Source organism: Arachis ipaensis, chromosome B5 (assembly GCF_059453495.1).
Source record: "Arachis ipaensis isolate K30076 ecotype BB chromosome B5, ASM5945349v1, whole genome shotgun sequence".
In the NCBI taxonomy this organism is placed as follows: domain Eukaryota; kingdom Viridiplantae; phylum Streptophyta; class Magnoliopsida; order Fabales; family Fabaceae; genus Arachis; species Arachis ipaensis.
The window spans coordinates 15172637-15199808 of NC_142440.1; the positions used below are offsets into that span (position 1 = coordinate 15172637).

At 34.8% G+C, this 27172-nt stretch overlaps 3 protein-coding genes across 4 annotated transcripts; 2 read left to right on the plus strand and 1 right to left on the minus strand.

The window, feature by feature from the left end:
* Positions 1-280: 280 nt before the first annotated feature.
* LOC107640217 (uncharacterized) lies at positions 281-1323 on the minus strand. Its single transcript, XM_016343762.1, has 2 exons — positions 824-1323; positions 281-719 (listed from the first exon to the last, which is right to left on the minus strand). The coding sequence occupies exons 1-2, from the start codon at positions 1321-1323 to the stop codon at positions 281-283; spliced, it is 939 nt and encodes a 312-aa protein (XP_016199248.1).
* A 6562-nt stretch (positions 1324-7885) lies between these two features.
* On the plus strand, positions 7886-11246 carry LOC107643035 (putative trehalose-phosphate phosphatase F). 2 transcript variants are annotated; one of them, XM_016346567.3, is made up of 11 exons: positions 7886-8591; positions 8691-9222; positions 9294-9434; positions 9512-9583; positions 9647-9772; positions 9852-9908; positions 9999-10100; positions 10307-10384; positions 10554-10623; positions 10717-10787; positions 10869-11246. In XM_016346567.3, exons 2-11 carry the CDS (start codon positions 8890-8892, stop codon positions 11046-11048), a joined length of 1230 nt encoding a protein of 409 aa, XP_016202053.1. In that variant the 5' UTR covers positions 7886-8591; positions 8691-8889; the 3' UTR covers positions 11049-11246. The 2 variants fall into 2 exon arrangements, with proteins under 2 accessions (XP_016202053.1, XP_016202054.1); XM_016346568.3 differs by having other exon boundaries at positions 7908-8591; positions 8697-9222.
* Positions 11247-19399: 8153 nt separating this feature from the next.
* On the plus strand, positions 19400-20914 carry LOC148563445 (uncharacterized). The gene is made up of 2 exons (XM_088486812.1): positions 19400-19569; positions 20407-20914. The coding sequence occupies exons 1-2, from the start codon at positions 19400-19402 to the stop codon at positions 20912-20914; spliced, it is 678 nt and encodes a 225-aa protein (XP_088342938.1).
* Positions 20915-27172: the final 6258 nt, after the last annotated feature.

A 27172-nucleotide genomic window follows, 5' to 3' on the forward strand; every position in this document is an offset into this window, starting at 1 on the left:
CTAATAACACAAAATATTAAGGTTTACAATACTTAAATTCCACATAAGAATAGTCATGATCCATCACTAATAACACAAAATATTAATTGTGTATGATGACCGAACCACCGGGTTGACTTCGGGTGACCCGAGCTATGGCCCGGACCCGACCCGAAATAATGATCGGGTCTATTTTTGAGACCCTTACCCGACCCTAAACCCGATGAAATCACACCAAATTTGCCCCTAAAGTGTTCGGGACCGGACCGGACCTTCGGGCCGGACCGGGTCATGTGCACACCTAGTTTCGATCATTTGCTTTATAGTCTTTGGGGATGAATGAGATTTCCAATCTGTCCTTATCGACCGGTTGGGATGTGGTGGATTCTGTCATCGTCATCATAGCTCGGTACGACCTTTTTCGTGTCGAATTTGTACATCCGCCACCTGCAAAACCACCAGAAATGCAGTTTATTATTCTGCGCGGTGGATTGATATCGTTATCTACCTTTTTCCCTTTATCTCGGGAGTTGTCGGTCGGTTTGGATTGTTGGCCGAGATCATCTGTGCTTCGCTTCCTTCCTTGGCTGTCAATATATTTGTCCAGTAGTCCTTGGCGGGCGAGCTTTTCGAGGACGTCCTTGGCTATTACGCAGTGGTCGGTGGTGTGGCCGTACTTCTGGTAGAAGGCACAATACTTTGATCTGTCCACATGGCGATGGTCTTGATATGTACCGGCCCTGTTTGGGGGTTTGATAAGTTTTGAGTGCAATATATCCTTTATGATGTCCTCCCTTTTTGCATTGAAGGGGTGTAGTTGTCGAATTTGGGTGTTAGCCTGAACGTTCTCGTATCCATTCTGTTGTTTGATTGTCTGTTTTGCCTTTCCTCATCTCTGCTTAGGGTAGGTTTATCTGCTCTTCGTAATGCCCGAAATTCTTCCACCTGGATCTGGGTAGTTGCTTTTTTGCGGAACTTGGCCAGGGTTTTCGGTTTTGCAATGACTATGGATTCTTGGAATTTCCCTGGTCGGAGGCCGCTCTTCATGGCATGGAGATGGACTTCGGGGTTTAGATTAGGTATTTCGTTGGTTACTTCGGCAAACCTGGTCATGTAGTCTTTTAGGCTTTCGTTCGGTCCCTGTTTGATGGTACTTAGGTAATCAGAGTTATGGACGTATATTTTGGATGCGGCGAAGTGGTTGACGAACTGGTCTGCTAGTTCGTCGAAGTTAGAAATGGATCCTTCAGAGAGGTTGGAAAACCAAATCAGGGCAACTCCATCTAGGAAAGTTGGGAAAGTGCGGCATAAGATCGGGTCGGAGTCCTTATTCATGAACATCATAGCCTAGAATTTGGTGACGTGGACATTGGGATCTCCTATTCCATTGTAAGGTTTTAAGGTTGATGGTAGGGTGAAATTTTGGGGCATTTCGAAACTCATGACTTCTTTGGCGAAGGGGTTGGTTTTTTTTTTTTGGTATTCGTTTTGGTGGTTTTGGGGATGGTGTGTTTGGTTTCTGAGCTGTGCTCATCATCATTGTCCTTGTTTTCGGCACTTTTGTGTTCTCCTTTACTTCGGTCGTGCCCCATCTGTCGCAGAAGCTCAGCCATTCTTTGATTCTCGGTCCTGAGGGCCTCATTGATTGCCAAAATCTCCGCCTGATTGATGGAGGGAGCGTGACTGTGCTCGTCTGCCATCTCTTATGTCCTACAAAAGGAAATAGAGAGATATACAAAATAAAGAAAAGGTGGGTTAGATTAATTTCGGGCCGCACGGTGGGCGCTAAATATTCCTGTGTGAAAGTGAGCTCCGAGGTATAACTCGGTCTGCTAGTGCTCGAACTGGCTTTCCTTGGAGCGGGGGAAGTGGAACGTCGTCTTCTTCTGGAGAGGCGGCGTTGGGTACCTGAAAAGGGACTCCAACGCTCAAGTGAGTATGAGTGTGAGAGAGTTCAGAATAAGATTAGAGTGAATAGCGTACCTTTTTACTAGTTACGTGCTAGTATATATATTTGATTGTTTGTTGCTTATTCTGTTATTCGTATCAAGTTTGTTATTGGTTTGACGGAGTCCATGCCGACTGCTATCCGAGTTTATTGGGATAGTGGTAGCTTGAGTGGAGCAGTTAACTCAGAGGCGTTATCTTTGTTAGCTATACTGGGTTCCAAAATTGTTATTTGTGGGACAAAATTTGGGTAACGGATCATATAGCATTCACAAAATTTTAAATATTGACTGATTATATTAGCTTATTAGGTACTAATTTTTTCATTTTATTCCATTTAGTCTATTGAGCAATTAATTTGACTTAAAAGTTTATTTCTTATGAAACTATTTAACTCAATTTACTATTAGTGAAAGCCGAAAACAAAAATATTTGGTGAACAAGTGCTTTTATAGTATACCAACACATATAATTTAAGAAAAAAAATATAGACACAAATGCGTAATTATATTTAGGTTTGTCTAAATATATCTAAAAATATTATTTTTATTAAAATATAATTAAACAAAAAAACATACTTATTTGATGAGTATAGTATTTGAAATATACCTAAATGCAATGATTTTTTTATATAAATAAAAAATATTATTTATTAAGATATAATTTTTTTGGGACATTACATATAATAACCCATCAAAAGAATAGACATTCATACTATGATTAAGTGATTCGTTCCTTAATCATATAATTTGCGTAATAATTAAGTGCGTACTCGGCAAACAACATGATTGAGGAACCAAACTAACACGGTTTATCTATTCATTTAACGAATTACCAAAAATATATTTTAATAAATAATGTTTTTTAATTTTTTAAATAATAATTTTTTATTTATATAAGTAAAAAAATCCAAAATACAACTACTCAACTAAAATGTCTGTACGTACAATTTTTTTTATTGAAATGAGGCTAAAAAATTCAGAAGAAATTAAATATAAATTAAACGGAATAAAAAAATTCTTTATTCATTATCAGTTAATATACTAAAAATCTCTATATGAGAAATGTTCCAAAATAAAATCTTAGATCTAATTCTAGATTTTTCTGTACTAGACCATCAAAACATCTATTACTTTTTCAATATTTTTCGTATATAGTCATTAATCTAATTATCTAACTGATATTTCATATTAAATTAAATATAAAATAATCATATTTTTTTTCTATTCCAAACTAGGAATGTCAATGGAGTAGGCGGGGGCGGAAAATACCTCCTTACTCCTCAATCCTCATCTTCACCTCCAGATTTATTTTCCGTCCTCGTTTTTTGTCATGAGAGAATATTGTTCTCCATCTCCATTCTCCACAGGACCCCATTTTTTCGCAGGGACCCTATTCTCCATCTATCTAATAGTTCTAACTAATTGTTAATTTCCATATGAATAGAGGTGTAATCATTCATTCTATACAAAACCAACAAGATTTTATACAAAAAATCTAAACGACAAGATGGTGACTTCTTTCGAAATGACACAGTCAACGGCGAGCCAGAAGACAGAGAAGTGGACAAGGTGGGAGACGCAGCAACAGAGAGGAGAATGGACACGACGACAGAGTTACGGAAAGGAATGCCGCAAATAGAGAGCACGACGCAGTGAGGATCATGGCACGGTGAGATGTGACGATGCGGTGAGAAGGGAGAGTGGCGAGAGGGTGGCTGCAAAGAGGTTGGATGGAGTATGGATAGCGTTAGGGATTTCTAAATTGAAGAAGGGTTATGCAAATGAGGATTAGGAGTTTTGGGTTTCTATATATATATATGTGTGTGTGTGTGAAATGACTAAAAATCATATACGAGAAATAAACTATTAAAGACAATTCAATAAATTTATGAATTTCGGAGATTAGCGGGGATGGGGCGGGGATCTCCACTCGGGTTCCCGCGCTTGTCTCGGGAGAATTTTATCCCACATCTCCATCCTCACGAAAAAAATTCTCCACAATCGAATTTCCATTCGAAACAGTCCTCGTAGAAATTCTCGCGTCTCGAAAAATTTTGCCACCTCTATTCCAAACTCATGCTCGTGAGGCCCATTCCTTTGTCAGCTGGAATGATAGGCCACGTGACACCACGCAGGAGATCCTCGGAGTTCTAGACTTCTATTGTTCATAATTTGTTAAGGGATTCTTGACATACAGAATAAATAAAAATGTTGAGTAACTCAATTGCATTGATTTTTATATAAAATTATTAATTTTATATAAAAATAATTATATATAATTTTACACTTAAATGTTTCTACTTTGTTAAATGTAATTATTTATATAAATTTATCTAGATAAATAATTCTCTGACATGTTGGTAGATTATCACGATTTTGGCTAATACAATTTTCTTTTTCAAAATTATTTTATATATACTAAAATCAGCTAGACGAGCTAATCGAATTCTTTGTTTTCGTTTATTACCATAATTTCTTTCAAGAGACAGCAACATTTGAAAGAAAGAAGTGATGGATAGGCACATAATGAAGGAAAAACAAAGAGATACTAAGGTAAGAATAACTAAGAGAAGAATTTATCTATCATGTACTCCATAGATATAGATTAAGATTATAAATTGAGAAAATTTTTATTAAAAATATAAAAATTTAAATTTTAATATATTTATTTTATATTTATTAAATAAAAATTTTAAATTTTTTATTAATAATAAATTTATCATGTATCTTAAAATTAAAGCACATATATATCAACTAAACTCAAGAGAAAAAGCAAATTAAACGAAGGCAATCACTTATATAAAATTGTGTTTGTATATAAAAAATGATAAATAAAAATAATTAGATAAATAATTTGACATATTTATTTAATAGTTTTTATTTATTTTTTTCCATATAAAGACAAGTTTACATGAGTAAACTCAATAATGATCGGAGATACAAAGAATTTGTGTGTGTATGTATGGTTCGGCCATAGCGTGATGGATCCGTGTCAGTGTGTGCAAAGCGATGAACAAAACAGGGGCAGAGAGGCAGAGAGCAGAGACAATTTGGTTGGGCACCGACGAATGCCAGCTCTTATAGAAAGTGACTCTAGCCCAATATGTGTTGCTCCTTCTGGGCTCATTCTGACACATCACCCTCTTCGTAACTCTCATTACACGTGTTATCATACTACCTCTTCTTTTTCGTCTCATCATCGCCATTTTATTTTATTTTCTTACGTCAAAACTATATATTCCTTTCAAATATACTTGCATTTTTTTTCATCTCCCTCTAACAAATGAATGATTAATTTGTCATATATATTTAAATTTTATTTAAAAATCCGTTATTAATTAATAAATTATTGTATGTATAAAATAAAATTTAAATTTTTAATTCCTATTTAAATAAACAAATTAACTTACTACTCAAGTAGCTCAAATTCATTAAATGTACCTACATATTTAATTTCATATCTTCCATCCCTATCATTCTATGCAACGTGCACCATTTAAAAAAAAAAATAGTTTAAACTTTAAACTTTTTTGTAAAAATATTTTAACCGCTCATAAGTTTATTTATGTAATTTATATTATGTTAATTCTAATCACGTGGTCTAGTTCCTTGTTTTCTAAAATAATGATAAAAATGTGTGTCTGATATTCATTAGTATTTTTTTTTTCAGCTTAAAAATAAAATATAGTTATTACATGATAAAAATTCATTACTGATGTTTTTTATATAAATTAATAATTAATAATTATCTTATTACATATACATAACTAATAATCATGACATTTAGTGGTAAGAAAGAAAAGACATTATAATGTTATCAATAAAAAATAAAAAATAAAAAAAATATTCGGAGACAAAATACTAATAATATTATGTAAATATAAAAAAATAATTATTAAATTAATTATTTGTATAAAATATATATTACAATATAAATATATATTAAAAATAAATTAATTAACGTATATATATATAAATACATACTAATTAATTTAGTCATTTTGTTGTAAATATAATATTTTGGAATATCATAAATCATAATTGTCTCAAAATTCATAATTATATTGGACTTTTGTAAATAATAATAGAAAGAAAAGATACCTAATGAATATAATTTAATAGTAGAATAAATTATTATATGAGAATCATGGTATAAGAGATTATAATGTGAATATTAAACTATCTTAATAGGCATGACTTCTTATGCTGGAACATATAAATACTTAAAGCCTCTCACCAGTGGTCTTCTTTTTTTTCGAAGGTGGTTTTTGTTTTACCTTTTTTATTTTTTTGTCCTAACAAATTTTACAAATTATAATAATAGCTGTATCCTGTATATCAAGTTGTTTATTTTACCTGTCGATTCTCATCACCATCTTCTCTTCTTCTTTCTTTTCTTCTTTAATTTCAGGTTTATTATTAACGTTATTGTTTCTGCCGCACTCTAATACAGAAGAGGTCCTTCCTTATGATTCTCAACGCTTGACAAACAGAGGTGATGAGGTGAGTTTTAATCTTCTCTATAAAAATCACTTATATAACACATACATAACCATGTTTACAAATTAATGTTGTGCGCTAAATTAATTTTTTGATCAAGTCATCATCTTATTGTATTTGATGATCAATAATATATATGTATTTGTTGATGAATGCCTTTTTCTCTTTCAATTTTTCAATTTTTGTATTTGAATTTTTCTATCTCGTGTGCTCTATTGTTACCTGCAAAAATGAGGAGCATTTTATTTATCAACAAATAATATAACGAAGATGCAAAAGAATGTAACATTATTATTTTAGATTGATTCAATCCAATGATTGGTTTTTAATCCTTTTAATGATGTTTTCTTTTTTCTGCCATTGGTTCATTTCGTTCTTTTTCTTTTCTCTTATCTGCTTTTGACAACACATCACAACACATATATACTTATGTATATTTTATTTTGCTTCACATTATTTCATTAGATTTATTAAATGCTACATATATATTAACAATGATTCAAGCACAACTATTTAACAATAATAATGAGATTTGTTGATTTATTATCAAAGCCTTTTGATTTTGGCAATGATTTGACAATCCCATTTGTCTATTTCATTTAAGAAGAGTGTGCACATTTATTATCATGTCTAAAAATCAAAATAAAGTCAGAACAATAATACACAATTGAACAAATATTTTCCTAGAGATCATATGGAACTATTTATTTAACTTTCTTAAAGAAAATAGTGGAGTTTTGGCAAACATGGCTAGGCCTAGGTCTACCTAAATCCGAGGGGCCTGGAGGGGCAAAATTGACCTTAACTTGTTGAGAGAGATGGCTGCCTACAATGTAAAGTGTATCTTTTTTTCCAATAAAAAGTCGATGGTGACCTTAAACAATTGTTTATTTAATTTCCCCCCTCTGCCTAACTGTTCTTTCTTTGTCTTTTGTGGTGGGATTATTATAATAACCTGTGCTTATTATTATAACTTGTATTAATCAATATATATATATATTGGAATGTGAAGGTCGTGATTTAAAGCTACAAGTGACAAGTTGCATAGCTCCGTCCTTTATTTTCTTCCCTACTCCATTGTAAACTCAGGTAGGTCCATCACAAAGGTTTCAATGTTTCAATCTCGCTTCAACTAGGGGAATAAGAGTGCACGAATTCACATACATATTGCATTTCTTTTTAACTCACCACTTGTTAGTATTTTATGTTTTCATCTCTTCCTTGATTGGTAGTTGTAATAACTTAACAGTGATAATAATGTATTGTGTTGCTGCACGTTCACTTGCTTTTTTCAGCAATATAATCATGATTCATGAGTGCATAAAAAAAATGATCATTTCTGTAATTGTAGTAAGTTGTAGATAAGCTCGAATAACCTGCAATATTAAAGTAATAATTAAAGTATGTTCAGCACTGCTGAAACAATGTAAAATCATCTAGCTAGCCCATATATCCGTACGGATCATTAGATCTTATCTTATGTTTAGGCTGTTCTTATCTTAATTCTGCCTAATTGAAAGGAAAAAAACAGTTAAGGAGAGAAAAATTTAAAGCATAATCATGTATAATTGAGTGGTTAGGTTCTGTTATTGTCAAAAGATTCTTTCTATTTATATGTTGAATTTTTTAAGACCAATGAAAATGTTGAGGCTTGACCTACACACATGTTTTTGGTCTCTAAATGCAAGTTCCAGGTTCTATCTACTCCAGTTTTCAGACATTGACATGTTCTGTCTACTTATTGTATTGGATTAACATACATGTGATATCTGAAGTTTGACCCAGGCCAACTATATATATAATATAGTAGAATAAGAAAGAAGATCTATTTGCCAGGCTGGATTGTCTCCATAGAAGTGGAATTTCGTTAGAATCACTCACTGAACCACTCTCTCTAATTCTGTGACCAATGCAAGTTTAACTGATTGCTTGCTTGCTCCTCTTGACATACATCATTAATTTTGATATCAGTCCTTTAATTTATCTTATGCATGGATCTAAACTTTGTTCTCACTTTTATCATCTCTACATGTATGATGCATGCAGAAGCAGCACTATACTCACCATACTCTCTTCTAAGAGTACCTAGCTATTAGTCCATCATTAGAATATATATACACTAAAGATCCCTCTTGGCAAACAAATAATGCAATACATGACAAGGTAATTTTTAACTTTCTTTTAGTCTTGGGCTTCTAATATTATATACTTGTCCATTGCATGCATTCTTATTTGGATTTTCTGTGTCTTTTGCGATCAAAGTTTCAGGAAAATTCTTGCTTGATGGACTTCAAACCAAGTATCTGTGACAAGAAAACACTGAAGCGGTGGTTTTTCATAGACAAGAGGGTTGGCTAAATAAAAAACAAGCAGCCACAGGAAAAAAGAAAAAGAATAATAAAAATATCAGAAGCTAATATCATCACTTGTTGTTTGTGAATATATTTTATTTATAAAAATAATGGGGCCAATGGACTTGAATTCGAGCCATGTTTCTCCTGTTCTTACGGATTCTGTACCTGTGAACAAATCAAGACTAGGAATCCATTCTAGTCTGCTAACATATTCCCAGCAAGATTCATCTTCGCCAGCACCCGCCCCGGCCGGGAAGCTGCCGAGAACGGGTTCAAGAAAGAGTGCTGCAGGGAGCATTGATGATGTTCGGTTCAATGGGTGGTTGGACGCCATGAAGGCATCTTCCCCTCCCAGGAAGAAGCTTCTTAAAGGATCCATGATTAATGCTCTGCTTCCTTCCAATATTGAATATGACAACGAAGACTACCATATATTGACGGTGAGTATACATAGCTACTCAGACTTTAAATTAATTTTCTTATTGCTTTACTTTGTTTGTTTTGCGTGCAGGTTGATTACCCTTCTGCACTAGAATGTTTTGAGAAAATCATAGAGCGTGCCAAGAATAACAAGGTTGCAGTGTTTCTAGATTACGATGGCACTCTTTCTCCAATTGTAGATGACCCTGACTGTGCCTTTATGTCCGAACCTGTATGTATTAAATAACACATAACCTTGTTACATGTATTATTTTTGTGTATTAAAAATGATTAACAAAAAATGATCAGATGCGTGAGACTGTGAGGAGTGTGGCAAGGTGTTTCCCCACAGCAATTATCAGTGGAAGAAGTCGTGACCAGGTAAAGCGTCTTGTTTGTTTAATTGCAAAATTGCAATGAAGCATTTTTATATGTGTATTGCAGGTGTATGATTTGGTTAAACTAACAGAACTGTACTATGCGGGTAGTCATGGAATGGACATAATTGGGCCTTTTCGCCATAATGTGTCCAATAAACTTCCAAATTGTGTCAATTCTACTGACCATCAGGTCACTATGCATCCCTCCTCGCACCTCATTATGCTTCTATTGTCTTGTCCTTTTCTAACCAACCACTTTTTTGTGGCAGGGAAATCAGATAACTCTCTTTCAACCTGCTACACAATTCCTCCCTATCATTGACGAGGTCTATATGCAAGCACTTTTTTCTCTCTAATCAATTATTCCAATCAAAATCTTAACTAATTTGGAGGCGTTTTGTTTTTTCATGCTGCAGGTTTTTAGAACCCTCGTTGAGATTACTAAAGATATAAGCGGTGCAAAAGTTGAAAACCACAAGTTTTGTGTTTCTGTACATTACCGTAACGTACAAGAGAATGTAAGATTTTAGTAATTAATATAGAGAAAACTCAAATGTAGTTGTCTTGGTGTGAAGTTGTTAGATGATTTAATAAATTCGACTAAATTGTTATCTCACGGCTCTTAACTATTAACTTTATACAAAGACAATTGTATGTGAGTTTTTTGTTACCCCACCCATCATTTGTTCATTCATGTAATAATAATTAAATGGCATGACTGCAGAATTGGACAATTATAGGACAACGTGTCCATGATATCTTGAAAAATTTCCCTGGTTTGCGTTCAACTCATGGACGGAAGGTAATATATACATAGATAATTGCTCTTACCAAGTAACTACTTATATGGAGTTGTGAAGATGATAATTTTACTGAATTGTCATTTGACTGTTTTTAATTATTATCTTCACGTAAAGTTGTATTTTGACGGTACGCCTAATGAATTTTACCTGAATTTTCGTACGCTGCAGGTTTTAGAGGTTCGTCCAGTGATTGACTGGAATAAAGGGAAAGCGGTTGAATTTTTAATGGAATCTCTTGGTATTGATTGATAACAACCTCTGCTTTAATTTGTGTGTTGTGAGATAATTGTAGATTATTATTAGAGAGTAAATTATATTGCTTTGTTTGCAGAATTAAATGATAATGATGACGTACTTCCTATCTACATTGGAGATGATAAAACAGATGAAGATGCTTTCAAGGTATTACATTTTCTTTTCTTATATTATATTATATGAAGAGTAGTGTAAATTTTGACGAATGAGAAGTTGGTGTATATCTAGATTCTGCGTGAAAGCAATCGAGGTTGTGGGATTTTGGTGTCTTCAGTGAAGAAAGAAAGTAGTGCCTCATATTCTTTAAGAGACCCCAATGAGGTCATGGAATTTCTTCAACTCCTGGTTAGATGGAAAGAGAGAGAAGAAACCAACCATTTCAACAAGCAAATTAAAGTCAAAGTATAGTATCCATTTGTCTTCTCCTTTCTTTTTTTGGGCGATGAAAATAGATTTTATTATCGATTTTGTTGATATGGTGATATACTGATATATATTCCATTCCCCCTTGTTAATTCTTAAATAAGTTGTGCGGGCTATTCATTTTAAGCTGTAAATTATTTCAATTGTTTGTTATTATAATAAGAGAAATGCAGTTTGAGAGCACTCTATCTCTTATTTTATTTTATGTTTTCGAGATTGATTGAAGTGTAAATAATTGAAGATCTTATTGTGCTTCTAGAAATGAGAAAAATGCAACGGAATGAATTTTGTGTGGAAGCTGTGCCAACTGTTAGTTTAATTCGTATCAGAGAATTTTTTTAGAGTGCTTCCAAAAGGCAAATTTCTTGTAATGTGACACTCAACAAAACAAGTAGTCAAATTGTATATATTTATCTCAGAGCAACAGCAGGAAACTCAAAATAAATTGTGCTACTTTGGGAAAGTAATTAAAAAAAGTTACAGATCAGAGTTAGAAAGATGAGAACACAGCTAAGTGAATACTGAATATCCCATTTGCAACATAATGGCACGGGTCACCAAGAGTAGCAAGAAAAACTTCGTGGCATTCCGTTTAAAATTTGAATTAACAATTGTATTCAGCCCATAGATCAAGGCCCAAAGTTTCTTATATTTTACAAAAAGGAATTTAGCGTATTGTTGTTAGGGGAATTCTATGGTGCCTATCAATTGTTACCTAACTTTTGCCTAATTTATCTTGTGTAGTAAGTTTTAAATTTTTAAAAATAATTTATTTTTATATCTTTTAAATTAAATATTAATTTTTAACTATTTTTAGTAAATAGGCACCACTTTTTAGATATCATAGCATTTACCTTATTGTTATTCGTCAATGGCAAAAACTTAAAAGGGTCAATAATCTGTTAAACATTATTCACTCTTAACCAAGTTGGGTTGGTCTAGTGGTTAGCTCACTAGTCCGTTTAAGCAAGTGTCGGGAGTTCGAATTCCGCCTTGTGCATGTAGCAACTTATTGGCCAGCTGCAAACCCTTAAATGGAGCTCAGTACCGCGACAGATTAGTCCTTGGCTTGTCGGCTGGGGATATCGTGAAAAACCAAAAAAAAAATAAATTATTCACTCTTTAAATTGATCTTAAAAATTAAATTAGTAATGTTAATTTTTAAAAAATAAAACATAAGTTAAATTGATCTTTCCGTCAGTTAGATGATGATATATCATGTTAAGTGACACATGACATAACAATATGATAGAGTAATGTCACATGTTACAAAATAATTAGTTGACATATTAAGGGTCCGTTTGGAAAACACCAAAATGCTACTTTTTTCAACTTTTGACTTATAGAAAGTTACATTAATGTGTTTGGTACCATTTTTTAAATAAATTTTTAACTTTTCAAAAAGTTATTTAAGAGCTTTTGAAAAAGTTAAAAAATGTAACTTCTCCTATTTTCAAAAGCTATTTTATCACTCTTATTTAATGCACAACTTTAAAACAAGGACTTCTATAATAACTATCCAAACTCAAAATAACTTATTTAAAAGTTATTATTAATAAAAGTCCTTATATTTTAAGCTCATTTTTCAAAAGAACTTATTTAAGAAGTTTAGCCAAACTGGCCTAAGTCATTTACACATATTATCTGACATATCATAAATTTATTTAGAAAAATTAGTCATTAAAAATATATACGTAAGTCATTTTTGTCCCTAAAATTTAAAAAATTAATCAAATTAATTCTTATATAAATCTTTCTTATTTTTTCTTCATAATATTAAATTTTTAGTATTTTCTAACATTACTAATTTTAATATTATATTTTAAACCTTAATAAACAAAATTTTTGTTACATAAAATAATTAAATTATTACAAAGTTATTTTATTATTTTATCATTTGTGTTTTAAAGTTTTATATTTTTAAATTTTAGTTTTTTATTTAAATGATTTTATTAAACTATTATTAATTATATATTTAAAATTAATTGTTTGAATCTCATTAAATAAATATAATAGTTATTTTAAAAATCTAAATCTTTTAGACTTTTTAAATTTTAAAATTTTTGTTATTATTTAACTTATGTGGTAAAGCCCAATAATTAAAAAATTAATTTATGAGATCACTTATTGAATCTTAATATCTTAATGTAATTTTTTTTAAATATTATTACTACTTAATTATTGTCATTTTTTTATATCTTTTTTATTGTCAGATTTTTTTATTTTTTTTAAAGGTAACTGGGTAAAATAAATTTGAACTAAAGAAAATATAAAAAGATGAAAATGGGCCACTAGTGATAGGTTGAACTATATAAATTTTGAGTGAGATCCAAAAGATTAAAATTTTTAGTATATAATTAATAATAATTTGATAAAATTTCACTAAAAATAACTAGAATTTGAAAATATAAAACCTAAAAATACAAATAAACAAATAATTTTGTGATAATTTGATTATATTTATTATTTTACCTGAAAAAGTTTTGTTTATTAAGATATAAAAAATGAGATTAAAATGAGTAAGATTAATAAATATTATAAATTTAATATTTTAAAGATTAAATATGAGAAATTTATATAAGAATTAATTTGATTATTTTTTAAAATTTTAGAAATAAAAATTATTTACATGTGTATTTTTGAAGACTGAATTGACTCTAAATAAATTTATAACATATTAGATAACACGTGACATGTCATATGTCACTAACATAACATGTCAACCAATCATCTTATCACATGTGACATTAATAAATAATACATTATCATCTAACTAATAAAATGATTAATTTAACTTATGTTTTATGCTTAGATACAAGGAAATAAATCTATTATTATTATTATTAATTATTATTATTAGAGAAAGTATAGGGAGTCAATGACCTAAGCGTACAATGTGTACAATGAAGGTTTAGAAAGTATTAGAGATATGATTATTAGTGTTACATTATCCTGTCAGATTACATTTTTGGGATGAGTGATTTCAAGACATGGTATTAGAGTTCTAGATTCGGAAGGTCAAGAGTTCAAACCTTAGTGAACCCAAAATTAGCTTTTTATAACATGAGATGTTTATTATTCCTGGTATTCGGATGATTATTCTGCATAGTATAGATGTACACATTGTACACTTAGGCCATTGGCTCTCTAGCACTACTCTTATTATTATTATGTGGGATAGATTTGGAAGCATTATATTACAAATTTACATACACTATCTACTCATATATCCAATATTTTTAAGGGTTCTTATCTACTACTTAATATTGTCAAAATTTAAATTCAAATACAGCGTATTAAGAGGCATACTAATGTGCTCTCCACTAGGTTTCACCTGCAAGTTTAAATGTTATGTTACCCTTTCTTGGGATTAATTTTTTTCAAAATTGATTAGGGATTTGGCATAAGTTTGATGTGATAGACCTAATGAAAAGAAGCCCAATTGAATTAGCAAATTCTTAGTCCAGTAATAGTAATGTTGGGTTCCTTCTGATAAAAGGGAAAAAGAAAATGAAGTTCCTATTAGTCACTGGACTCTTGGAAACACTATATTGTAGGAGTTGAAACACCAGATATCTCATCCTCGTGACGGAAAAAAAAAGGAAACACAAGATATCTCATATAAAGTTTTCTTCTAAAAAAATAAAAGAAGATATCTGATATTCAAATAAGACATGAGTTTAGTATAGTGTGTGTAAGTGTGTTGTATTGTAAAAGGCCAAAAAAAAAAAAGGACATGTGATCTGTCCAAAAAAAACAAAAAAAAGTAAGACATGTGAAGATCAAAAGGAAATGTATTATGTATTGTTTGTACCTTTTATACTCCGGAGTATAGTTGTCAAAATTGAATCGGTGATTGAACTGACCAGACTATTGGGTTACTAAATTATTAGTTTAACTGGTAAATTATTGGTTGAACTGATTGATTCGGTCTTATATAAATAAAAATAAAAAATAGTCAAAAATTTAAAATTAAAATTTAAAATATATATTTTTATTAATATTTTAAGAATATCTAACTATTCTAAAACAATATGAAATAGGAACAATAAATATTTTGTTAATTTTACTCTATCATAGATATTTTTATTTTGTTTTTATATTAAAATAATTATTATTTTTAAATTTTAATAATTTATTAATTAGTTTATATCTATTATACTATTATATACTACAAGTATTTACTAAAAAATAATATTATTAGATATTATATAATTATGAAAAGAAAAAATAAGTGAGTCTATAATTATTGTTAAATAAAAATATAATTAATTTAATGATGAGTGAGTTTATAACTAAAATTAAAATAAATTAAATAGAAGTAAACTATTTAATAAAAGATATCTATATGTATTATAATTTGCATATATATTAATAAGAAGCATGACAATTCGGTGGCAAAAAGGGACATTTTTCTCACAAGACAAGGGTTTGAACCCATCTCACACGTTTTGAGAAATTTTAAATTTCAAGCGGTTCGATAGAACTGGTCTTATCGAATTTGACCGATTCACTCTGTGTTTGACCAGTTCATTCTGGTTTTGTACCTTGTGCGGTCCAAATATCAGACTAGGCCGGTATTGGATCCGATTCACCGGTTTTTCGGTCCGATTTTAATAACTATGCATCGGAGAAACCGGGTTATACCTCGGCAGGTTCACCCACATTCAACATTAACAATGAAGATCTCGGCTCAAGCCAATGACTCATTCAATCTCAACTAAAATATAAATCAGGGTGAAGGCCGACGATAAGGACCAAAAGTATTCAACACCACCTCATTGATTATACACTCATTTTCTTAAATGATTCTTCACTGACTTGAGCATCGGAGTCCTTTTTTGCAGGTACCACGCTTGGGTCCGAGTTCACGAGGATACTCCAAGTCTAGATCGAGCTGTTAGACGCCTGGGATTAGCACAAGACCGACGTATAGCTCGAAAAGAGTATCCTTCCCACAACATTTGGCGCCCACCGTGGGGCCCGGCCTCGCTTTTTAATTTTGATCTAACACTACTATATTTGACTTGCATCTTCTTTTCTTTGCAGAAGCCAAACTATGACAAATCATTTAGTAACCCCCCAAGCCAACCCAACCAATGCGGAACTCTTGGCTGCCAATGCTACTTTACAGGTGGAAAATCAACGAATGGCCGAACTGTTAGCAGCAATGCAAAACAACGGCGAAGAAAAGAACGATAATAAGAAGGTCAATAACAACTTCCATGAGGAACAACAGTTAGAGTCGAACGTGAAGACAGGAGAAGCACCTCCCAAGGCAGAAAGACGACGGTCTGGCCCTTTTTCTGAAGAAATAATGAATTTCAAAATGCCTAAAAAATTTACACTCCCAATGACTTTGATACCGTACAAGGGGATCAGAGATCCTAAAGTTCATGTCACAAAATTCGAATCTATGATGTTTCTCAATATTGACTCCGATCCCATCTTGTGCCGATCTTTTCCAACTTTTTTAGATGGAGCTGCTTTATTATGGTTTTCTAACTTACCTGCAGAATTTGAAAGACTACATGACACGCTTCACAACAGCGGTCATGGAAATCACAGACCTCAATCCAGAGGTACAGCTACATGTAATAAAGAGTGGCCTCCGACTTGAAAAATTCCAGGAAGCAATAGCAGTTGTAAGCCGAAGACATTGGAAGAATTTAGGGATAAAGCAACCGGACGAATTGAAATTGAAGAATTACGTGAAGCCAAAGAAATGAAAGATCATCATCTCGAAAGGAAGAAGAGAAACCTCCCAGGTCTCAGAACAAGGATTTCAAAAAGCCTTTCAAATTGACGCCGAAGTTTTACTCATACACCAAGTTCAACACCAAAAGGGAGGACATTATCAAAGAAAACCTGCACAACAAACTAATAAAACCTCCGAGCAAAGCAGGAACATATCAGGATCAGAATTATGTAGACAGAAGAAAACATTGTGCATTTCACCAGAAGTAAGGCCATACCATTGGTGATTGCGTAGTGGCTAAAGACTTGTTGGAGAGGCTAGCAAGACAAGGCTTACTGGATAAATACGTCACTTCTAGAAGCCAGAAGGAAGCAACCTCGGACACTGACAAACCGAACTATAGTTTGAATCATAAAGAAAAAGGAAATTTGTATAGACCATTTGAAACCCCTGCCTCTAAAGGAATAATAAACTATATTTCAGGTGGCTTCGCAAGATGAGGAGCAACTAACACAGTTAGGAAAATAAGTTACAGAGCCATGATGACAATGGAAGGATCTCATTAAAGGATACAAGCCTCGGCTCCAGCCGCCCAAATCACTTTTGGCACGTCTGACTTCAAGTCTCAATGTCTGAACTTGGACGATCCAGTAGTAATCTCAATCCACGTGGGGGAGCTAACAGTCAAAAAGGTTCTACTCGACCCCAGGAGTAGTGCTGACGTATTGTTCTACTCCACATTCAAGAAGATGCAACTTAGCGACAAAGCACTGCAACCATCACCCGGAGAATTGGTAGGATTCTACGGAGAAAGAGTCCCTGTATTAGGTTATGTATGGTTGAGAATGACACTAGGGGAGTCACCGAACTCGAAAACCCTGGATATTCAATTTTTAGTAGTTGATTGTGCTAGCCCTTATATTGTTATTTTGGGACGTCCGTCCCTTAACTCTTTTGGAGCCATTATCTCCACGGTTCACCTTTGTGTTGAATTCCCTGTGCAGGATAACATGGTGGCAATAGTGCATGCCGACCACAAAGAGGCTAGACAATGCTACAATGCAGGATTGAAAGCCACCCCAAAGGAGATCATCACAAGAGTCCACTCTGTTTACAACTCAGAGAACATTCCAACTTTGCCAAGGAGCAACAACAGTCGCCCCACCCCAACAGATGACCTAGAAAAGGTACAACTAGGGAGTGCCGATCAGTTTACTAACATCGGTCCTGTTTTCTCTGCAAGAACGAAACAAAATCTGATTGAAACATTAAAGTCCAATTCCGACCTATTCGCATGGACACCTTCTGACATGCCAGGAATATATCCGAATTTCATATGTCACAAGTTAGCAGTAAGCCCTAACGCCCGACCTATAAGGCAAAAGAAATGAAACCTGGGCACAAAGAGAAGAAATGCAGCAACAGCAGAGACATAGAAGTTACTCGATGCATGTTTCATCCGAGAACTTCGATTCTCCTCATGGTTAGCCAAGTGGTAATGGTAAAGAAGAGCTTAGAAAAATGGTGTGTGTGTGTGTGTGGACTTCATAGATCAAAACAAAGCCTGCCCGAAGGACTCTTACTCACTCTCAAACATTAATAGATTGGTGGACGACACATCGAGTTTCCAAGTGCTCAGTTTTATGGATGCCTATTCTGACTACAACCAAATACTAATGCATCTAGATAACGAAGACAAAACAGCGTTCATGACTGATCAAGGTAACTTTTGTTATAAAGTCATGCCTTTCGAGTTGAAAAATGCAAGAGCAACTTATTAAAGACTAATGGACAAAATCTTCAAAGATTAAATTGGCCGAAACATTGAAATATATGTCAATGACATGGTGGTCAAATCAAGCTCAGAACAACAACATGAGGCTGATCTTAATGAAATTTTCCAACAACTCCAAAAGTACAATATGAGACTAAACCCAGAGAAGTGTGCATTTGGAGTACATGGAGTAAATTCCTGGGATTCCTACTAACAAACAGGAGGATAGAAGCCAATCCTGACAAGTGTCAGGCTGTGATAAACATGCAATCAGCTCGGTCCATCAAGGAAGTGCAGCAACTCACAGGTCACCCAGCAGCCTTGTCCCGATTCTTGCCTGCAGCAGTGGCCAAGTCATATCACTTCTTCAACACCTTGAGAAAGGCCGAGAAGTTCGTCCGGACAGACGAATGTGAAAAAGCCTTTATCAATTTCAAAAACCTCCTAGATTCACCAACCATACTCCAGAAGCCCCAACAAGGTACACCCATTTACTTATTCCTTTCAATTTCAACTAACATGGTTAGCTTCGTGCTTGTAACAGAAATAGGAAAAGAACAACAGCTAGTGTATTTTGTGAGAAAAGTAATACAAAATGCCGAAACAAGATGCCCAACGATAGAAAAATTAGCATTTGGATTGGTCATTATAGCTTGGCGCTTGCGGCATTATTTTCAGACGCATCAGATAATAGTTCGGACCGGTCAGCCTCTACGTCAAATATTATCAAAACCAGATCTAGCAGGACTACTTACAAAATGGGCAATAGAGCTCTCAGAATTCGACATCTTTTATCAATCATGAGGATCTCTTAAAGTCCAAGCACTAGCCGACTTTATTTCGGAATTCACCAACATAGAAGAAATGGTCACGAAATGGGAACTATATGTAGATGGTGCATCAAATGAGAGCGGAAGTAGAGTTGGGATCCTACTAAAAGACAACACAGGAGTGCACACTGAACAGTCAATAGAATTCCTCTTTCAAGCCACCAACAACCAAGCCGAATATGAAGCACTCCTTGCAGGCCTAAGGTTAGCAAGAGAAGTAGAAGTCAAAAACCTAAAGATATATTGCAACTCCCTTCTCGTAGTACAACAGGTAACTGGTGATTTTCAGGTATATTCGGCAAAAAACATGATACAACATTTTCAAAATTTTGAAATATCACATATACTTAGAGAACAAAACTATAGGACCGATATTTTATCCAAATTAGCTACATATAGGGTAACTGATTCATCCGACAAATTATCTCATCTTACACTAACAAAACTAAGTTTAGACATCAAATCTGTTTTAAGTATGTCACAGGAAGAAGATTGGCGAAACCCATTCATTCGCTATTTGAAAACTAGAGAAATACCAGAAAACGAAAACCCAAGGTCATTTAGACATAAAGCAAGCCATTACACCATGATGGGAGCCGACCTATATAAACGGGGTATCTCTAGCCCATTGCTAAAATGCCTCGGCCAAGCTGATGCAGAAAACGCTATCGCCAAAATCCATGATGGAATATGTTGACACCATGCTGGAGGTAGAAGTTTGACCATAAAAATTTTACGAGCAGGATACTACTGGCCGATGTTATGAGAAGACTATAGAAACAATGTACAGAAGTGCGATACATGCCAAAAGTGTGCACCACTCATCCATAGCCCAGCCGAGTTGTTGCACACCTCGGATATTAGTTAGCCTTTTCATAAATGGGGGATGGATATACTCGGCTCATTCCCGGTAGCACCAGGACAGGTAAAATTTCTATTAGTAGCAATTGATTACTTCACAAAATGGATAGAAGCACAGCCACTTGCGAAAATAACATCGGACAAGGTACAAACGTTCATTTGAAAATCTATTATATGTAGATATGGTCTTCCTAGGAAAATCATTTCTGATAATGGTCGAAAATTTACTGTTAAGAAAATTGCTTCGTTTTTAACTGATCTTCAAATTAAACACTATTTTTCCTCTATCGAGCATCCACAAAGTAATGGGCTCGCAGAGGCAGCTAACAAGATAATTTTGCAGGCTCTAAGGAAAAAGTTAACAGATGCAAAGGGATGCCGGGCCGAACTCATACCAGAAATATTGTGGAGCTATAACACAACACCACAATTCACAACGAACAAAACCCCGTTTCGGCTAGTATACGTTACGAATTGCATGATCCCCATTGAGGTCGGTCAAGGCTCGACTCAGGCCGAATATTTTGATGAAGGCACCAATATAGATGCAAGATCGGCCGAACTTGATACAATTAACGTTGAACGATGCCTCACCGAACTTCGACAGAAATCAATGCAGCTAGCCATGCAAAAGCAATACAACAAAAAAGTACGACCGAGGATACTAAGTCAAGGAGACTTGGTGTAACACCCTAATTAGCCTAAGCTTTACCTCGCATCGTAAAGCAAAGATTAATCCAAGATTGCGACAGTTCTAAGCTCATACATATAATATATAAAAAGAATTAAAATATCTAGAAGCCTGATGAAGGATATAGCTCAAAAATAGGATTTCAAAAGTGCAAAACGTACTAACAGAGCTCCTAACTTTAAGCACAAGAATACAGATGTAATACAACAAAAGTTAATAGTATAATATCATAAGGATCTAGCCTCGGCTCGCGGAGTTTAAGCCGGCTAGCTGTATACACAGATAATACAGAAGTCTAACAGTAACAAAAGCTTATACAGTTTTTCTCTCTCAAATACAAGCCTCTAGGCCAAAATCAAAATACAAAAGATGAGAGACATATACAAAATAAACAAAAGACTACAAAAGATATCCGGATCCTCCGCTCCTATCACCATCCAAACAACTCACTGAGGTGGGTTGCGACTTACATCTGAAAAATACAACAGAGATATGGTATGAGAGCTGGAGGTTCTCAGTATGGTAACAGTGTCCAGTGATGTAGGATATAAGACCCTGAGACGCCAAAGGCAATCCTAGGCTCCATATCCATCACAAGAATTCAAACTTAAAGCATTCTAAAATAAATAAGCATAAGTATATAAATCTTAACATAACTAAACATGGTACTTTATCTTAGGGGATTTCTAATCTAATCAAACACCGTTATCCCACAGCCTTCATCAACCTATCCTCCATGCGATCCCATCGCCACCGCCTTCCAAACCTCCTCAATCCTAGTAGAACGCACAATTAATAGCAATGCAAGTAAACCACAAGTAGAAGCATATAAGGCAAGTAACCCAATTAGCAATTAGACATGTTATACGGATAGGCATACAATTATAAGTCAGCAAAGCATACAAACAGATAAAAGATGCACATGATGAATGCCTGCCCTATTGGCTGTGATATCACATTGTTGGTTCAACTGCCAACCCGACACATCTCCATGGAGATGTCGCCCTCCGGAATCATCATATGGGAACCCCCGAGATATAGTGCTCAGACCACTATCCAAGATCTTGCGCCTGCACGCTCTATTGATCCGAAGGAATGCGAGCGGGATACTCTTGCCACGGACCTCACATCTCAACGCAAGCGGGACGAACCACCACCCTTATGCCGCCGCTACTACCTCGACAGGCGGGATCCAACCACCGTCCCTGCCGGGCGCATAGTGTCTCATAATCTCAATATAAAACAGTAGTTCAGTGGTTTTTCAGAAAACATTTTCAATACATCTGTGATTCCTCATCACACATTCGAGTCCTCGACTCCTCTCAACCACTGTCAGTTCACATTTTCATTTCAAGCTCAACAGTTCCTCAATTCTCATCTCATACATCAACCATTCATCACATACCACCAAACCATCCTCAGTACACCAGAAACCTAGGCCTCCATTTTCTAAGTTTTCCAAATAATATCATATAAAGCCATTAAGTTCTTTCCCATATTTTAAATGTCCAAAGCTAGGCCCAATAATCCTAAAATGGTGTTATAGAAACTTACAACCTTGTTAGGAAGGTAGAATAGTTGAGAACAAAGTTAAAATTTGAGAAACAGGACGTGTGCGTACGCACAGGGGTGTGCGCGCGCACGCCCAGGAGAAGTTTCAAAACTTGTGCGTACGCATAGAGGTGTGCGTACTCACAGGTACCAAAATTTACGAAGTCTATTTGCTCGCACAACTTGTGCCAGTGCCCCCAACAGACTGGCCTTCCCAACGTGTGCGTGCGCACAGGGCTGTGCGTACGCACAGGTTGCAATTTCTCATTGGTGTGTGCGCGCACAAGCTGTGCTAGCGCTGCAAGCAGGAAGCCTTCCCCTGCATGTGCGTACGCATAGATCTGTGCGTCCGCACAGGTTTAAATTTTTGCAGGGCTGTGCGTGCGTACATACCAGAAATCATAAAATTCTGCAACTTTGTAGAATTTCAAATTTTTAACACCAACTTTGAATGATCATAACTTCCTCTACAAAATTTCAAATTTTACAAACTTTATATCATTTTGAAGGGTTTTCAATGGAATTTAATTCTAAACAATTTCCAACAAATTTTGAAAACTGAGGCAAAATTTATGATCAGACAAAGTTCACCAGAAACCAACCTTTTCCAAAAGTTCACAATTTACCAAATTCCCGATTTTCACCACTCCAACCAACTAAAACCAAGCAAAGCCATTCCAAACTCCATTTTTCATCAAAACCTACCACTTGGGTCATATTACACCATTCTTACCATATATCTCTTCACATTTCATCATTCTCAATCTCAACATCAATTATATAACACTTATAAACAATCCACATTCCAATTTACCATTCATCAACCTCAACATTACATCTATCATCACCATTCACTTTTCAATTCACATAAATCAATCATCATCATCATATCATCATAATTACTCAACCTTACCAACTCATCATAAATCATCATGCATCATCATTCAACCAATCAACAATCATTTTAATCTACACCTATCCTATGGGTCACTAGCCTAAGTGTCCATGAATATTATATATTACATAGAGGAAACCGAAACTATACCTTGGCTGATTCCCTATATGAACCAAAACTCCAATATGAGCACAAGTAAGCTCTCAAACACTATCCAAGCTTTCAATGTAACTCCAACAAGCACCAACAAGCTCTAAACTCACAATTATCAAGCTATATATGCATAAACCATCACAAATCAACCTAGGGCTCAACATAAACATAATCTCACAAAGGTTAAAGAACTCTTACCTTTCCCAATAGCTTTGGAAGCCAAAACCCAATGCTAAGCAAGGATTAGAGTGAACCTAAACATCCAAAATCACAAAATCTCACTTAGTTACAAACCCTAAAACTCGAAATTTTGGAGAGAAGAACTGAGATGGATTCGAGCTTTTCTTACCAGTTTCTCATATTGGTTTTGTAGAGCTCTCCACAAGGAACACGTAGCCGTAAACGGTGCGGCGATCGGAGCTCTGTAGCTCAAGATATGAGCTTGGGAAGAAGAGGATGAATAGTGTCAATGGTGTTTCTCTTCTTCTTCTTCTCAGCTGGTATGGGTGTGTGTGTTTATGTGTGTTATGGCTGATTGGGTTCATTAATGGACCCTTATATATGTTGAGCTTGGGCCCAACTTGGGCCCGGTCTAACCCGTTAGTATTTTTAGCCCGTTTGGCCCAACTTCGGGCCAAACCTTTAAAAATTAACGCTCGATTTTCGACTTCTAATATTTTCTAGGGTTTTTGACTATTTTCACTTTTTCTCACACAGCACCAGGTAGACTTAAACCGGTTCAACCGGTTCAACTGCCAGTTTGTGATTTTTCATGATTTTTCGCAGAAAACACTTTTCCTGACTCAGAAAAACCTACTGAGTCCAAAAATCACATTTAAATCCTCCAATTCTCACTCTAACTTTTCGGAACGTAATTTGGGCAATTAATTACTTAATTAACCGATTGATTAGTTGCGGTTCTGACACTTGATATTGAGACAAATAGAAGAAGTTCGAAAACCTGCAGGACACAAAAATCTGGCGGCATCTTAGGAAGGACCTTTCCGAATCTCCAAGGTCGTCAGCAGAGGAGCTTATTGCCTTGAAACGTTAGATGGCACAGCCATACCTAACACCTAGAATATTTCATCTTTAAAGCTTTATTACAGTTAAATCCTCTTTGTAAATGGAGTGGCCAGGTACTCTTTTTCCTGATCACGGAATTTTTTCCCTAAAGAGAATTTTACTCGGACAAATTTTAACGAGGCCGACAATTCCACACCTTTCGAAACTGATAGGTCATCTCCATATGAATAAAATTCCACTACTTCTTATTTTCATTATCCGTTATATTGACATATATCATTCAAACCAACAAAAAAGGCAAGTTAATAGCAATATTCACAAACATGCATTCACAAGTCAAATTTTAAGTCAAACTGACGTTATAAGTCAAATTAGCAGTTTGCAAAACAAAACCAATCTAAAATTGGTTACCAAGTTCACAATTCCAAACTACAAATTCAAAAAATTACAAATGTTTCAAATTCTTCAAGAGGGGGGAGGGACATTCTCATCGTGCTTCTCACCTCGTCCTCAACCAGCTTTCCATCAATCACAATTTTGGTCACATCAAGTTAACCAGCATCAAATTCGGGCGAAAATAAGGAGACCTGACTAACAGCACGGTCAAACCCCGTAGCAAACATTTCAAAGTCCTTCTTCTTCTAATTCATGAATACAAGATGTCATCTCGTCTTTTGTCTTATCATTTTCCTTAATCTCAGCTTAAAGAAGACGAATCTGATCTTGAAACTTCACAATCTCCTCCTCCCCATGTTTCATGTTCACAGTCACGTCGATGATAACATCATCCCTCTCCTTCACAGATCGCTCTAAGCCAGTGACCTTATCCACAGCAACCTGTTGCTCTGCTCCCAGCAACTCGGTAGCACGTCCAACACATAACAAACGCGAAGCCACAATCTACAAATAGAGCTAAACAATGATGAATACATATCGAAAATAAATTCATAAAGCAAAAAACTTACTAACCTGGATGAATTTCCCCATCCCCTCCACACTAGTTCGGCGAGTCAGCCACATATCCCCAGGATAATGGGAAACTTTGTCAACAAGCTCCCCAATGGGAATTGGTCACTCCAGAGAGACTGTGGGTTCACCCTTCCAATAAAACCATGAAGTTTCTTCTATCTCTCGAACACCGATCTATCACCGACTATAGCACCTTTATCTTCCTCGGATATGACTTCCAGGGATTTATGCGATTCATTTCTCTTCCTCTTCAAAGACATAGAAGGTTGAGCAGCAGAATGAGTGGCATCCCCATCAGCCTCCTTCACCATCCCATAACTACTACCGCCTTTTTCTTTTTTTCGATGCAAAAAAGACTGGAGCCGAGAAGTATTTAGATGAGGCACTCGTCCACCTACAAATGAAAATAATACATCAAGAACCAGAAATCATCAAAATTAAAAACACAGGTTTATATTACCTATATATGCTTTTAACCCTTCTTTATCATTCTCCTTCTCGAAATGTAAGAGATCAGGAATAGACAAACATTCACCAGTAGCAAAATTCTCTATTAGAAAATCCAAAAATAGATCTTCCTCCTCACTCATCTCCGTAGCCTCAAGGATCTGCATTGGTTCTGAACACCAATACAAATGGTACTTTTCTATCAGCTCACTATCTAAATAAAACGGATGCTCGGTCTCTAAGGATCGAACTTTTACAAACATGGGTTTAAGTTTTTAAAGAGAATTTATACAAGAGAAAAATGGAACGTCCAGAAAAACTACTAAGAAAAACCCAAAGACCCTTCGGCACCCCCTTCGATTGAAATAAAGAGAAGAAAACATTTAGAGAAGCAGGAAAATCCAAAAAGTCCATTAGACATTCAAATGCCCACAAAAACGCCCATGAATTAGGGTGTAACTACGAGGGAGCATAGTTAAGCTAAGTTAAGACCTTACACTCGAAATCCAAAAAAGGGAATTTCACGTTCAACTTAGTAAAACAAGGAGTATATATACATGTAAAAATACTCCCAATTCCGTCTCCTTTCACAAACTCTCTCCTTACTCGTACAAGGGAAAAGTTCAACAAAAACCCCCAACCCCTCCTTCACAAGCTTCAGAGCTTCCAACTCACGAAGCGACTCGGCATCACAGTATGACGACGCATGAGTCTTTACATCCACATGCACCCAATGCTACGAATTTTTCTTATTTATTTCAACTACTTTCACTTTGTCTTTCTCCTTTTCTTTCTCTCTAATAATTTTTTTGAAGAAAAGTAACACAAAGACAGGGACAGGAAGATAAGGAGATTAACCTTTCGAAGTCATGCTGTTTTCCAACTTAAGCAAAACTGACTTGAGTCGTGTGTTGTGTTTTTTTCCAAGGAAGAAACGACAATAAAGTATAATTACAACCCACTAATTTAGTGAGAAGGTCAAATTAAAATTGTTCACATACCTAACACGAATAGTCCAGTTTACACTTGGGCAAACAAAAATTTATTGCGGCCCAATTAGCAAGGTAAAACCATTATTAAACTTCATTTTTAACCATTAAAAAATCCTAGGATGGAAACTGCAGTAACGCGCGTTGAGCTTGGGGACTAAGATATTTGTCTCAAAAAACCGAGGTATAACCACACGAGGTAAGCTCAACTTGATAAACTACATT